Source organism: Puma concolor, chromosome B2, assembly GCF_028749965.1.
Source record: "Puma concolor isolate L17-30 chromosome B2, mPumCon1.1.hap2, whole genome shotgun sequence".
Taxonomy (NCBI): Eukaryota; Metazoa; Chordata; class Mammalia; order Carnivora; family Felidae; genus Puma; species Puma concolor.
Window position 1 is genome coordinate 54947062 of NC_141671.1, and position 17070 is coordinate 54964131.

The window sequence follows — 17070 nt, forward strand, 5'->3', positions numbered from 1 at the left end:
GTAGAACCAGGCATGTGCCTGCTCAGGGATGAGCTTTGTTTCATAGTGCACATCTGACCAAATGCCTCATAGAGCACCATCAGGAAATGTGAACCACAGTCTCACCAAACAGCTCAGAGACACAATACACACCCAACAACAAATGGACTGTTTGCTTCTGCAAATGGAACCAAAGAATCCAGTGTTGGAATTCTCAAAACATAAAAGCATGAGTTGCTCCAATGCTCCTGAAACCTCCCCATGGGTGTTGACTCATTGTGCCACTCAAACTCATGCATCTGCTAGCTTCCCACATCCCTAAGGAAGACACGAGCATCAGTAACATGGATATATTAGCTGTCCCAAGACTGTTTCTAGGGGAGAGGAGGGTCTTATATTCCCTGTTTTCTCTCTTTTCCCACTACAAACTATCGAGTGGCAATAATTACCATCCTTGGTCTGGACCATCACCTCTAGTCTCCAATGTCAATACTAAGGACATCCTTTAAGACACAGTCATGAGACACCTGGAATAATACTGGGCTCAAGCGAGCTTCCACCTCCTTCTGGAACTAAGCCTCAGTGTCTGGATTAGTAATAGTCTCCTAACTAGTCTCATTGCACCAAGTCTTGGCTTACTTTCAAATGCCATTTCAGGTTGTTCCTGACTCCACAGCCACAGTTTTCCAGTTCAGTTTTGGCTGCTCTCTCTAAAAAAAATTTTTTAACGTTTATTCATTTTTGAGAGATAGAGACAGAGTGCGAGTGGGGGAGGGGCAGAGAGAGAGGGAGGCACAGAATTCGAAGCAGGCTCCAGGCTCTGATCTGTCAGCACAGGGCCCGACGCGGGGCTCGAACCCACAAACTGTGAGATCACGACCTCAGCCGCAATCGGACACCCAACCAACTGAGCCACCCAGGTGCCCCTGGCTGCTCTCTCTAGACTCAAGCCATCTCCTTCCTATTCTATGATCGAACCATCTGAACTTTGAACCATGTGAACCACATGCTCCCTCTCTCCTAGGGTCCTCTGTTCAAGCTACTACTCCCCTTGGAACATTCTCCTCATACTCTGCCTAACATGACACAGATTAGGTGCTCAATATCTGCTGAATAAGTGGAGGGAGGGAATATATAACGCAAGATCAGAAACATGTTTCATGTTTTCATTTGAGATGAGTGAGTTTTAACCTGTCATGTCATGTAAGACTTGTCATTTTAGAAAAGTAAAACGTTTCCAATTAAGCTCACTTTCCAATAATAATAGAATGCCCTGACTACTGCACAAAAGTACCCAGCAAGCTCAAGCCCAGAGAGTACTCAGTGAGAACCCAACATTAAGCAGTGAAACTGAGCTTCATCTAAATCATTTTTCTAAAACAATTCCATAAACTTGACACAACAGACTACCTCAAAATGCCTTTCCAATAAAAGAAAACAAGCCAACATAACCCATCTCATAGCACACTCTGATTTTATGCACAGCTTATTACTAGATGACCCACTTACTGCTAACTGAATTGCAACAGCCTCACTGTGCTGGTCAGCTGAGGCCATATATGTGAAAGTCCTCTGAGCAAAGTCGATGCCACCAGACAACTGGGAGATAGGAACACCCTATTTTTACAGATGTTGTCATGGTTCTGGCATGCACTAAGAACACAAGAACAGCCAAACTGCAAAGCTGAGTCAGATACTCCCTAAAAGATTCACTTTTAAAAAAAATGCATGTATTTCATTCTTCTATACAAGGCAAATCATGCAACATTTATTTTTTTATTTTTTTAATAACTGCAATTTGTTGAAAAGATTAAAAAGCTTAATCAAATTTACTACTTAAATAACTTATGTGTCACATGGGAAAGGCAACATCTCTGAAGTAAAAAGAACTAAGATATTTAGCTTAGAGAAAGCTATAACTATACTTAAGGATTAAGGAATCAGGGGAACTCAAGCTGAAAGTACCCAAAGGCACTTGGAGGATTCCCTCGTTTCACTTGTGAGCAAGCTGAGGCTACAAGAAGTGAAGTGACTTGACCAGCATCTCCTATGCTAGTAGAAGGCCTAGGGTGTGGACTTGGGTCTTCTAAATTCCAATTTAGAATCTGCAAGAAGTTTCTCCCTCACATTTACAAAAGAAATCTATCCTTACAACTCCCACTAATTTTTTCTCTGGGTCAGTAGCCACAGTGGGTGCTTCCTTTCAGTGTGCCTTCTGCTGGGAAAATGGCTGTCCACACATAGGTCACGAAAGAGCACCCTCTACCTTTGCCTTAACCCCTGAAGTCAAGACCCTTTTCACCGGAGCTTCTCAGTCTCTATCCTGGCAAAGTAGCTGATATATAAAATTCTACACATTTTCAGAGGAAGCTACACCCTTGGATCTCTGACATAAACTGAAGGTCAGGGTTCACAGCAATTTTCCTCACTAAACACAACACCTTAACTGACAGCATTTCCCCCACAGAATGGTAGATTTCCCCCTGGCATCATGCTCTCTTCTATTCTCATACCAGAACTACTAACAATAATGTCTCTGAAATGTACATGTACTAAGGTGTCCATAACCAATATGAGCTCCAAGAATTGGCTCATCCCAGGGGTTATTTCTATTCCGACAGGTTGACAAAATTTTTAACTAATTACAGAGTTAGATGAATATACTGTCTGACAAATGATAGGTATTAAGTAAATATTTGCTTAAAATATAGTGAGAGGATGAGTAGAGTTGGGGAGACAGAAGGAGGCAGCCTACTCTGCTTATGCATAATGCCTCATGTCCACAGGAACGAAAGAAATGCCCTGTTACGAATTTGGAAAACATATAGCTTTTCTACTCAGCAGATGGTTACAAGATGTTTCCTCTTTTCCACAGCAGCAGAAGACACTAATAAGATAGAAGTTATCAAGTACTTAACCAGAAGTTAAGTAAGTCCTTTTCACATATATTACCTCATTTAATGCTCAAAACACACCACCCTGTTTCACAGATGGGGAAAATAAGACTGGGTTAAATTTTAGTCTTCTGATTCAAGATTTCATAAGTTCCCTTTCCTCTGCCACCCCAAATCTGTACTGACTTCTTAAAACATTCCAGAAAAAGCTGTGCCTACCAGTGAACCATCTCATTTTATAAAAGCAAAAATTGATCTAACGGACACAGTAAATATAGAAATGATAGGTAATCAAATGTTCTTCCTTGTACAACACAAAACAACTATTGGTTTCAGAGGGTTGGACACAAGAGTGGTATCAAAGGAAATTCAATTCCTTCACATATTTGTTAAAATAAAAGAGGTTATATTCTATTTGAGAGAGTTCTGGTATGAAGAAGAATGAAAGCTGCACATTGGAAAAAATGGACCTCAGAATTTCTACCTCCAGAATTTCTTAACATAACTGTTTCACGAGTAAAAGTGTAACAATGAGAGGAAGACTGGCACAGAGCCGTGGAAGGTTGTGACCTGTGTTCAATTCCGGACCCCACCACATACTAGCCCTGTGGCCTTTCTGGGCCTCAGTTTCTTCCCATGTAAAGTATCTCCTCATGGAGATGTTGAGAGACTAAAACAACACACACACAGGGTTCAGAACAGCACCTGCCCCCAGTGAGCAGAGGTAACTGTGCACCAGGTGGGGACTATTGCATAAACTCTTTGATTCACACTACTCGACAATGTAGTCAGACAAAAGCAAATCCCATATTGAGTTTGTCAACACAGGCAAATATTTCCAAGCCAAGATGTTTGCTTCCAAAGACAACCTCTTCAAAGATGTTTTAACTATTTTGGCAGAAACAAATGTAATCAACACATTTTTAGTCAGTGCTTCCAAGTTTCAAAAATGTGTGAAAATGCTCCACAAAATATTTTTAACAGCAAAGATGGCACAAATATTTTGAAAATTCTATCTGGCTATAACGGTCTCCCTAAAAGGAAGAGTTAAATAAAGGACAAAAGCAAAAAGTTGATAAAGTTCAAGTACTAATGCTTTAAATTTAGGAAATGCTCATTTATTTCTTAATCAAATAAGGGGGAAAATATAACTATTCTCTTTGTACAGCAAAGGCTTTAAATTTTTGCACGTCCTTCATTTAACTGAAAAGACCAAAGCATTGTAATACTGAAAAAGACCCAAATTCTATGCAACTATTTCATAACGAAATTTTCAGAAACTGGTTATGAAATCCAAGTAACAACTAACAATGGTAAACATTTTTAAAAATTAATAAATGCCTTCTCATTTTAAAAGATGAAACAGTTCAGAAAGGAATGAGTTAGTCAACTGTAAACCAAATTACCTTTGTTTTCAAAATTAGTAGACCAAAGCTATCATATAAAAGGAAAAGCCTTTAGATTTTATCCTAGTGCTTGAATTCTAATAAAGAATTCTGGAGTCTAAGATTCATAAAAGACTTGGCCAAAGAAAATAATATCAAATAATTATATTTCAGCAAGTTTGAACATTAATATATGCTTCTAACATTTTGAGGTGGTTCTCAATTTTTTTAAGTTTTAAAATATGAAAATTAATTAAAAATTAAACTCTTCATTATTTAGAGACTGATAATATAATTTGTACAATATCCACACTCCTTATTTCTCATCCTCTCTCCTTGGCTTCTTTCCTTGGTTACTGAACTATACGTTGGCAATTCACCAAAAGATGAAAAGGAACATAGGAAGAGTTTGGCTTTCATTAGTTAATATGTGGCTACGCAGTATGGTGGGAAGTTAAAGTTCTTCATGATTACCATCCCAGAGGCCTAACTTCCAGGTAACTAAGTTTACAGTCATGGTCCCTGTCATTTGTTCTACACAAACAATGGGATATACTCCACGCAGAAAAGAGCTATGTTTTATTACTCTCAAAGTGCCTCGTTTTGGTTCAATATATAACAGGTACATAATAAGTGCCTGACAGAGAAATAAAAGAAGAGAGAGATGGAGGAAAGGGTGAAAACAGTAAACAAACAAAAAGGTACGCAGTTACATACATGAATTCATAGATATTTAAAAGTGAAAGAGAGGTATAGGGGAAAAGGTAGGTAACTTGTATCAGGTTAAGAGTTCAGCTTGGTAAAAATATGTGGGTCAAGCTCTTCCACTTACTGGTTGAGTGACCTAACCAAGTTATTTACCTTTCCTAAGGCTCAGTTTCCTCCTCTGTAAAATGGAGCTAAAAATAGAACCATTCCATAGGCTTGCTCTGAAGATTAAATATCACAACAGTGGAGTGTCTGGCATATAGTAGGACTCAACAAATACCATTATTATTAATAGCAGTTTCATGATTTAGTCCAATATTCTCCTCTTCTAGGAAATGAAACTGAGCTTAAAGAAATTTAAAAAGTCCAAGTCGTACAGCTCTCTGGGGCAAAGGCTGACTAGAACTCAGACCTCCTGCCTCCTGGGCCCCAAATCCGCACTGCTTATCAGAAAACCTACATTGAGGGGCACCTGGGTGGCTCAGTCAATTAAGCATCCGACTTCAGCTCAAGTCATGATCTGGCAGTTCATGAGTTTGAGCCCCATATCGAACTCACTGCTGTCAGCCTGTCAGCACAGCGCCTGCTTCGGATCCTCTGTCCCCCTTTCTCTGGCCCTCCCCCACTAATACTCTCCCAAAAATAAGTAAATATTACAACAAAGGAAATGAAAAGAAAAGAAAAAAGAAAATTACATTGAGAAGAGAACAAGATGCAAATGCTAAGCTAGGGTGATGCTGGTTCCCAAAATTTAGCATTTTTAAGAAACATGCTTTTTTTTAATGTTTTTTTAACATTTATTTATTTTTGAGAGACAGAAAAACAGAGCTTGAGCAGGAGAGGGGTAGAGCAAGAGAGGGAGACACAGAATCCGAAGCAGGATCCAGGCTCTGAGCTGTCAGCACAGGGCTCGACGCGGGGCTTGAACTCACAAGCCACGAGGTCATGACCTGAGCTGAAGTTGGACACTTAGCTGACTGAGCCACCCAGGCACCCGGAAACATGCTTTTAAGAAGTATATGTCTAAAACATATGCCACGTTCTCTTATGCTCCACTAAAAGATACTCTGATCAAGTTAACTCAGGGGTAAGGTGCTTCCCATAAACATTCCAGATAATTCTACTGCAAGGACCCTGGAGTTACACTTGGAGAAGCACTGCTATAGAAATAAGAAGCATAGGGACCTTCCTATCCATAGTCTTGGGCATTAGAATCATCTGTGGAGCCTTATCTATTACATTAGAATCACAGGGGTGACATCCAGGAACCTGTTTGTTTTTTCAATTTTTTTAACATTTTATTTATTTTTGAGAGAGAGAGTGTGTGTGAGCAGGGGAGGGGCAAAGACAGAGGGAGACACAGAATCTGAAGCAGGCTCCAAACTGTCAGCACAGAGCCTGATGCAAGGCTTGAACCCACAAACCACGAGATCATGACCTGAGCTGAAGTTGGATGCTAAATGGACTAAGCCACCCAGGTGCCCCCAGGCCCTCAGGTGACACTTACATGTGGTCAGAGATTCAATGGCCTATAAACAGAGAAGACAGCCATCTTTGCTGAGATCAATGTAACAAGACTAGAAAGAGGTGGGATTTATGAAACTAGAGAAATAAGAAAGCTTTGTGGGAAAAGCTCAAGGATAAAGGTAGGAGACTTTGTCACAAGGTACAGGAAGCATGTAAGTCTTAGACAAATAAATCCCTGAAGAAGGTGACTGCAATGAGCTCATTCCTCCCTGTTCCCAAACATGATCTGCCTTTTCCAACCACTGTTTATAACACTCATCCTTCACAGATGAACATCAACTCCTATAAACATCAACCCCTGCTCTGACCTCACAGCAATATCCTTCAGCACTTTGACAATTAATCTAAGTAGGTTGCTGAGCAGCTCAACTCAGCTACTGCCATTTACTGTGCTGCCTTTAAGGACATTACTTAACCTTAATTTTGAATTCTTCATTCTATAAAAGAAGAACTGTCAATTTTGCCTATTCATACAGTTGTCAGGATAATCAAAAGCCACAATGTTTCTAAAATCCTTTTTCTAATTCCAAAGCAATACACAAATCTAAGATACTCCTTTTTTTTATTTTCAACTCCTGATCGGAGGCAAGATGTAACATGACTCTGAGATTTTATTTGGTAGGCACTCAAGCAGCAGCTGGCTGAGCCACCTCCACAGAACCCTTGCGCCTGGAGGAGCATTCTAGGTCAGCATAGGATGGCAAGGATTTAAAGGGGAGGTAGGCCGGTCACCTATACTAAGAATGATAAATTTCATAGGACCAGGGAAGTTAAAGTCAGAGGCCTGCACTAAGTCGAAGTTTAATAGAAGTTCAGAGAACTGTACACTATTCTACTTGGAAGCTAACTTAAAAGTCATCAACCTCAATCCTGCAGACAAATGACCAAGAGAAAGAGTGAAATCAATAGGGAAGATATGAAAAAGATCCTGAAGGATTAAATAAAAGGAATGCTAGCTAATCAGTCATTTCTGAGCTGTAATGCTAATAAAGGGGTTGAGGGCTCTCATTTGCATTTGATTCTCCAACAAAAAAAGTAGAGTCTGGGGCGCCTGGGTGGCTCAGTTGGTTGAGCGTCTGACTCCAGCTCAGGTCCTGATCTCACAGTTTGTGAGTTCAAGCCCCACGTCAGGCTCTGTGCTGACAGCTCGGAGCCTTGAGCCTGCTTTGGATTCTGTGTCTCCCTCTCTCTCTGTTCCTTCCCTGCTCACACTCTGTCTCTGTCTCTCTCAAAAATAAATAAAGATTAAAAAAGATTAAAAAAAAAAAAGTAGAGTCCAATGCAAGATAAATAGTTCTAACCAAGGTAATTAAGCAAACAGAATCAAACACCTCAAAAGGTGACAGGAAGAATGTCCTAAGAGAAGTTACCTAAGCTGTCAGTTCTGACACTTTGTAAGCCCCAGAATGAAGAGTCTTTTTCTGGACTGCAGGAAAATAAGACATCAAACTCCTCAGACAATGACTATCCCATTCAGTTTTCACCCCAAAAGATGTAACGATTTGGTAAGTACTTCCACATCACAATTATTTAACAAATCTAACTGGCAGGTGTGCACCTTCTTTTCACATATATTTACCATTGAAGTTTCAAAAATCTTCAAAAATATTCCAATTAGAAAGGTAAAATCCTTGGCATGAGGATAATACAAGGGGGGGAAAAGAAGGTCTGTGTAGCACTTAGGAAACAGACTTTGATTTTAAGAATTTCCAATATTGAAAAAATGTTAAGGCTTACAAGAAGCCAAATTATACAAAAAAAACACCTAGAAAACATGAAGCAAAGCAAGAGGTTGCATTAGTAAACACGGAACAGCTAAGTCGTTTCTTTTCGCGCTGACATGGACTATATGCTTTCTTTTCGAAAGGTAACCACTGAAAACTGTAAATATTAAGGGATGACATAATATTGGCAAGGTGTGGTGATGTATGTAAACAAAAACATCTTCAGCGAATTCAGCAGCTAAGGCCCAAAATGATCATGCACACTGACCCTCATAAAACTTGATTCTATCACTGTGCCAATGATCTCTGCTGACCTTGCCAAGACTGTTTATCATCACATACCCCATTTATGTCCGGAGTTTGTGTAAAAAGACAAAGTTAGAAGTAGCTTAAAGAAAAAGCCATCAAATTCCAACTAGTAACATGTAGAGGCTGTTCTGGGTAACACATGTCTCAAGCAAGTAAATAAATTTTACTTACATTTAAATGTAAGTAAATATACATTTTGCGCTTATGTTTACATTTTAAAGACAAGTGAAAACCCCAGAGAAATAACTCATCTGAAGCTAAATATCAGTGTTAGGAATAAAGATCTCAACTTCCTGACAGATGGTGTCATACTGAAACTCGTATGACAGGCTGCCCAAATGATTTCTGATTTTAGATGGGGGCTGAGGAACAACTCATGTAACAGAGACAAAAGATTTGGGTGATTTCCTCCGTGTTACCCATCCCAACACACACACACACACACACACACACACACACACACACACACACACACACAAACTTAAAGCAAGTATATGAGTGTTCCTATGCATGAAAACTGATAGAGAACTAGAACTGACTTTTCCAAACTTCTCAATTAGCAAGCCAGCACTGACCGATAACTGTATTGTATTCTGTCTACCTTTGTCATGAGGCTATTGTCTTCTCATGACTATTTTCTGATTCAATTTTGCCTACAAGTTTCCAAAAGCTATTCCACAGGAAAAGTCAAGAGATGTGAACTAGAGAACTTCAGAAGATGTGCATTCTCTTTCAATGAAGCTTTTTTAAGTCTTCTGATGACAACAAAAATGTATAGGGGTTTAAAGTGTGATCAAAGAATGTGGAAATCACAGAAAATAAAAATCACAATAACCAAACCTAAGATTACAGACAATAAAATGCACCAAGAACTCTCCAACTTCCACACAAGCTAATATGAAAATAATTTAAAACAGACAAATTACAGAACCTCCCTCGGATTATAAGCACCAGGAGTACTTATTTACACCTGCAACTCAGACTCTGCGTTTCACTTACCTCATTTCCATCTCTGCCCTTGGAAGCAGAGAACCCAATAGTACAGAGGGAATGACATCTCTTTTTTTCAAAGTGAAAATTGTTTATTTCACGAGGGCAGAATCTCTCAGTGTTATGCTTTTCTTGAACACTGCTATAATTTTTTGATGGGTCTTCAGAAAGCCCACTTTTTTCAGAAGATCTCTCTGTACCATAGTGAATGGAACTTAAGCTGGCTGCCTTTCGTAAAGAGAAAACCTCAGTTTTCCTTTGGAATGTTATTTCTCTCCTGTTGACAGCATCTAAATGTTCCTTCCTCTTTGCACAATATGGAGTGCTGTTCTTTTCTGGAATCCTTTCGTCCAGATCACTAACTTTTACTTCTGTTTCACTGTCATCAGCAGGAGAGGTGTCCACATGGTAAGACCGAATGCTCACAGTACTCGGCACAAGTTTCTGTTTATCATCAACTACAACTTCTGTCCCCTCTTGCCGAATACCACTTTCCGGTGTGAGGTTTGGGGCGGCAGATCCCTCCCGCACCAGTCCCCTGAGTGAAAAAGCAGGCTGTTCTCTTGAGAGCTGAACGCTGCTCTCCCTCTTGTCTTCATTGTCCTGGCTTGGCTCTACTGAGTCTGTGTCACCCAGAGTTGTCTTGACCGGTTTTCTCCTGAAATATTTTCTTCTGGGAGAGTATTTTTCAGGGCTCAAAGGAGTTTTGGCAGGATCTAAATACTGTTCTTCTTTCTCAGCTCTTACACATCTGCAGACATTCCCCATTTGATTTGCAGGAAATCACAGTTCCACAGATTCACTCATTTCAAAATCCAGGGCTTACCTCGATCTTCCGCATTAAGTCTGAAAGTCCCACTCTGACCTCTAATTCCTCAGACTTTGTGACCATCCTCTTCAGCATGAAGCCATTTTGCTTATGAGAAAAACACACGCAAGAAATGCCATGGCATCTTGCCCAGCTGGGTCCCTGTGTCTCATTAGACACCGTGGCTTATTTCTGGCCACCAATCCTTTTAGACAAACATTAGTGTTCACGGTAAAATTACAACGCTGCTGAGCTTTCAAGGCAAACCTCAGCTTTATCACACGAGAAGACTCTGACCCTCACTCTAACTTTCGATTTTCAGAAATGCAGTTACGCTACCAAAGTTTGCATTAACCTTTGAAACTACTGGTGGTTCAACAAATCTGAGAGCAAACAAAAAGCAAATACAGGAGTAATTTAACAAAATGTCTTTCAAATTTAGTTTCAGAGAGTCTCTACCATATAATTTTTTTCTTAAGAAAAAACAACTAATTTTGGTACTTGCCAAAAAAAAAAAAGGCTCAAAAATCTATGTAAATTATACTCAGACTTTTTAAAAACATCAGCCATTAAAAAAAAACCAACAGGATGATTCAATAGCTGAAGGAGAGATAATAAATGCTAAATTCCTAAAAATATCAATTAAAATTATTTCTAAAATCTTGTAAAATAGTTTCTAATATTTTTCATATTACATTTTCATATGACACCAATTTCCAAGCCATTTTCCTTATGTGATCATTAGTATTTTCACATAAGCAAATTGATAAATTTTATGATTTAAAGCATAAAATGCTTAGCCAAAAGAAACACATGAATGTGTTTCTTTTACATGAAGGAAGGCAGTTAAACTTCATATATAACTTTTGTAATTGTACCCTAGTTAAATATTATGCAATTTTACTAGGGTCTTGCTGTAAAAATAGTAAATCAGTATGGAGCCTGATTATCTAAGGTGTGCATATTTCTAAAACTGAGTCACAGATGTGGTAAAAAGAAAATTAGTATGGCATGACTGGACTTACACGTAAGCAGATTATCATTTGACTCATTAGAAAAAAAAAATAATTGCCATTCTCTAGGTAGACTGATCAGAAGACAGAACTCATTATACTTTTCTAAATAAGAATATCCAATTAAATAGTCAAGTTAGCAATGTTGCTGATACTTGTCAATAGGCCTGTGTGATGAGGCTTTCCTTAATGATTCAAAGAGATAATGAAACAATCTCCAATGGCAAAACTGAGTATCCTAGGAGACAAACTGGCAAAAATAAAGGCTCAGATGTGGGTTTATTTTTAATTTGATTTTCAATGTCTTCATTGGCAATGGAACATTATTCACGAGAATTTAAAAGTATAATGGCTAGAGTCTGTACTGGCAAGATAAAGGCACAACCACCAGTGATGTGCATCCCATCCGCCATTCCTTCTAGCCCTGCCAGTCTGAGCAACTGCCCCCTCTCCCAGAAATGGCCCAACTTTAGTCTCTGCCTGGAAGCTAGCATTCGTCCTGCAAAGTCTAGCTCTAATATCAGTAAAAATTTCCCTTACTCTCTAACACCTTGCTGATCCTACCACAACACTCCCTCCTCTGCATCCCCATTTTTATTTATATTGCATTGGACTCGTCACCAATAGATTTATGAACATTGTCCCAACAGATAGAACAACATACTTCATTATCTTAGTATCTCTGAATCTAGCATGTGGTAACTATTGATAGAGGATTACTGTGTTGATAATGCTTATCTTCAGACAGCCTGACTGGAAAAGAGATTCAACTTGTGATACTGGTAATAAATATATTTTTAATAACTAATTGATCTTTTAAAGTTACTTCCCTTATTTATGCAAAGTATAGAGACAAAACAAACAAACAAAAACAACCAAAACTCACTTGGAGTGAGGATGATCACCACTGCTGTAAATAGCCTTTTATCTTGGCATAATCAGAGAATCATTCTAATCTTAAATTATCAAAGTACTATGAAAAGTTCTTTCATTCAAATAAGAAGAAATATTTTTATTTTACCAAAACATTGTTGCATTCCACTTTAAACAGATCTGGGTCTAATTTTTAAATATTGGTGATAATTTAATTTAATATGCTGTAGTTCAGGTCCTAAAATACACTGGAACTCATAATACATGCCACAGGACCATTAGGATTATATTAGAAGTACTTCTGTGGCTGGTCTTCCTTTTTCTCCCAATGACAAAACGCAGAGTTTCTTTTTTTTTTTTTTAAATTTTTTTTTTTCAACGTTTATTTATTTTTGGGACAGAGAGAGACAGAGCATGAACGGGGGAGGGGCAGAGAGAGAGGGAGACACAGAATCGGAAACGGGCTCCAGGCTCTGAGCCATCCGCCCAGAGCCTGACGCGGGGCTCGAACTCCCGGACCGCGAGATCGTGACCTGGCTGAAGTCGGACGCTTAACCGACTGCGCCACCCAGGCGCCCCACGCAGAGTTTCTTAATACAGAATTCTTTTTTAAAAAGTTTATTTATTTATTTTTGAGAGAGAGACAGAGAGTGAGCATGTGGGAGCACAAGCAAGGGAGGGGCAGAGAGAAGGGGAGAGAGGGAATCCCAAGCAGGCTCTGTGCTGTCAGCGCAGAGCCCGATGCAGGGCTCAAACCCACAAACCGTGAGATCATGACCTGAGCCGAAATCGAGTTGGACACTTAACCAACTGAGCCACCCAGGCTCCCCAGTATATAATTCTTTTTTGAATGACATTTTGCTTTATATCTCTTCAAACTTAAGGTTCTATATAGACTGATTCTAATTCCCAACCATTTTCTCACATTTTGGTCTGACATTTTCTGGTTTCTGCCTGGGAAATGTTTTCTCCAAGGTCTCCAGTCGCTTGGGAATGTTTTCTCCAAGGTCTCTAAAGTCTTCCTTCTAGACAAAACTATGGCTTAGTCTTCATTTTCTTATTTCATACTGCTCATCATTCCTTTATAATTGAAACTCTCTTCCCCTGGCTTCAGCAATACTAGATTTTCTTGTTGCTTTCATCTATCTCTCCAAATGTTCCTTTTCTGTTTCCCCAGATGGAACTTCTTCCTCCTGCATCCCAAATCATGGGCCTTCCCTAAACTTCTGTCCTTAGCTCTTCATGTATTCAAGAGGATTCTCTCAAATCCTCTGGAGATCCCTCTCTCCAACACTTTTATACTGATAACTCCAAGTGTGTCACCTGTAGCCAATTTCCCAAACTGCTCAGTGCACAGATGCACAGGACGCCCACCACACCATCAAACCCACCCGGGAGGCCGTTCATTCTCCCCTGACCATCACTCTGTTTTTCTCAGTCATCAGGTCAAGATCTCATGGTTTGTGAGTTCGAACCCTGTGTTGGGCTCTGTGCTGACAGCTCAGAGCCTAGAGCCTGCTTCAGATTCTGTGTCTCCCTCTCCCTCTGACCTTCCCTTGCTCGTACTCTCTCTCCCTCAAAAATAAACATTTAAAAGAATTTAAAAAATAATAATAATAATAATAATAATTAAAGGATCACTGAGAATGCTGAGGAACTACACATGAAATGTGCTTTTCAGCCAGTTCTACCTAGCCTTTACCCAATTCTAGAAACAAGGTCTTGGCTCTGTGCCCAAATCCTTGCTGTGGTTTAGTGCTCAGTCCCCTAATCCCCTAAGGCAGGAGTGCTCTAATAATTGGGACCCTCAGATCTTTAGGGTCTTGCCTCCAGTTCCTGCTACTGGATCACCCTGACAGCAATACCCTCCCACTGTGGGAACATTCACCTGTATTAGCTACCCTGTAGTCGGGCTGGTGACACCTAGTCACCTGGGTCTTCTCCAATTTCCTACCGCTGTAATTTTGTTCACCTGACTGTTCAGGTGCTGGGACTACCTAGACTCTAATTCCTATAGCTCTCCATACCTGTCACATTTATCCTGCTCCCAAATGAGCCCCAGGTACACTATTTCCCACTATTCCCTTACAAATCTTAAATCCCAATAAAACTTGCACAAATTAAGAAATAAGTATTATTCTTCCTGTGATTTGGTTCCAAACCCCAGCTCCTTCCTGAAGCTGGCAAGCTACCTCTTCCTCCTTTAAGGTCCAACTGAACAGCAGTCATTCAGTATGACTTGCCACATGCCTACTATGGGTCAGGCTCTGGGCTGCACAGAGAATACGCATCAGCAGGAAAATGGTTCATAAACTAAAGCAAGTTCCAGAGTTAGGATTCACCTTAAATCAAATAAAGATTTTTTTTTCAAAAAAAGAAAAACTAAAAAGTCAAAATAAGCCCTCAATGAGCACAGATTTTTTATATAAATCATAGTTAACAAATCTGCATTGACTCTCCTCAAATCCAATTTGAGAAAGTACAGGTCTACACAAAATACAGATTCTTCTAATTCAGGAGATACCGTTATGAGAATTATACTGCCATCTAGTGTCTATCAACAGGAAAAAGGAGTTTGCATAGCTGAGAAACCATAATACCAATAAAAACCATTCTAAGGACTGAATCATAAAATTTTTATGTACATAAATCAAATAATACTATCCAATAAATAAAAGAAATGAGTCTGCATTCCATAAAAAGAATCTGTGTCTTCCAACACTGAGACTGAAACCGCTTAAAAGCAGAAGTTAAAATCAAAATGGCTGCATTAATGCTTCAGGGAGGTTCAATTTTAAACTAAGTAACCTTTTTCCTCTCTTCCGTAAACCTCCCTTCCTCCCTTCTTAGCCTTTTGCTTCAGGAACCCAGAGCCACCTAGAAAACACGATGAACTTGGCTAGTAGTAGGTACACAATTCCTGTGGAAACCAGCTGGATTCTCTATTTCCCTATAAAATCCTGGAGCCCCTTCCTCCAGGTGGGCTTGTATTTTGAGGGCCTTAGCCTGCTGCAGTCTTCTTTGCCCAGCAAAGCAACAAAGCTATTGTTCCTCTTTATATCCAAACTCCTGTCTTCACCATACATATTTGGGCTCAGAGCATAGAGGCCAGTTTTCCACAACAGGATTACAAGCATCTTAGAATATTTAAGCTCATCAATACCAGGAGACAGGGTGCAAGGTTCACAGGCAGTATGTTACTTGAAAGGAAAAATTCAAATGTACTTTTTAAGAAGCCTGAAATTTATTTTCTTCCATAGGATGTAAGTGCATAATTTATTCTTCATATGAAACACTTGAAAATCAGCAATGAGAGGCTAAAAGAAATGATAACTAAGAAAAATTAAGCTTACCTGAAAGTGCAAAATTATTGTCCATATTAATCCCAAAGTCAACTTGGGATTTCCATCTGTTATGTCGTCATTTCTAATATTCACTAATTTCACCTGTGTTATATGGAAAGAAGAAATAAAGCAAACTTTTTCAAACCAGCACATAAGTTATATTTATCTATATAAAATCAATTCTATATTACACAAAGAAAAAAATTGATCTAAGTACCAGTAAATCCTCAAAATATTGTCTTACTCCCTTATCTCTACTCACTTTAGATTGCAAATTATAGAGTCACCACAAAGGAAAAAAAAAGGCGTTACTCTGGTTTTTCTTCTAGAACAAGTATTATAAGTAATCACTTTCCAACTGAAAAATACTACTGAAGTTGAGAATTCTTAAATACTTGAGATTTTAAAATTAGACACAATTTTATCACTTGAAAATAAGCTTTATTTTGCTCTAACCATTAAGATACTGTTCTGAACCATAAAATAGTTTAACAACTTTCTCATACTTCTGTCACAAAGTGGGAAAAAAATTAAAAAAAAAACTAGCATCTTTTTTCCATTTATCTACCATAAATTGTTACCAAGATAAATAAATATGTAAGTCACTGGATATTTGGAAGGCTGCTCAAATATGAAAAATAAAAATAAAAACAAACAATAATACTTAGACTTAAAGCTTATTAACTATGAAATTATGCATTTTCAGGTAAACAAATATAGTAATGATACCTATCATTTATATCCTGGATAAAAATAATTAAATATCATGAATCAAACACAATAATAACATCTCACTTCCTGACAAAACACTGACAAAAACACTTCAGACAAGGAAACATAATCAACCATCAGTCCTTATGAAAACTTCCACTAGAATTAAGAATAATAAGGTAAATAGGAGTGCCTGGGCGGCTCAGTTGGTTAAGCATCTGCCTCTTGATCTCAACTCGGGTCATGATCTCACAGTTTGAATTCAAGCCTCTCATCCTGCTCTGCGCTGATGGTGCGGAGCCTGCTTGGGATTCTGTCTCTCCTCTATGGCCCCCACCCCCACTTGTACTCTCTCGCTCTTTCCAAATAAATAAACCTCAAAAATATTTTTTAAGAAAGAATAATAAGGTAAATAAAAGTAACATTTAACATATTTAAGCACGCAGTGTTTATCTGAGTTTAAATAAATCACTGTAATGTTAATAAACGAAATAAATGAATAAAAAAATGGTGTTTACCTCTCCCCGTTTTCCTCCCTTCCTTTTCTCTTTATTCCACTAACAAGCTAAATTGCTGCCACCTCTGATTTCTCATTGTTCGCAGTAATTTTCCATTCCCCTGATTTTCTTTCTTTCCTTTTCTCTACTATTTGAAAAATTACCAATATTTTGGCTTATACCACTATAATACCACAACGCCACCAAATCAAGATCATATCCAATATGGTTTTCATTCTTTAACCATGACTGCTTCTAAAACCTCAAGTTAGTTGGAGGTTGTTGTTTTATTTTTAATTCCTTTTAAT

General features: G+C 38.7%; 1 protein-coding gene across 26 annotated transcripts in view; it reads right to left on the reverse strand.

Annotated features, from left to right (window-relative positions):
- The window catches only part of DST (dystonin), a 502305-nt gene that overhangs the window by 208329 nt on the left and 276906 nt on the right, over positions 1-17070 (reverse strand). For 25 of the 26 annotated variants that reach the window (XM_086707113.1, XM_086707116.1, XM_086707108.1 and 22 more), the window contains one exon: positions 15564-15656. In XM_086707113.1, the coding sequence (XP_086563239.1) occupies positions 15564-15656 (93 nt within the window). Of the gene's footprint in view, positions 1-9525; positions 10686-15563; positions 15657-17070 lie in introns of those variants that run through there. The other variant, XM_086707119.1, reaches the window with a different exon arrangement.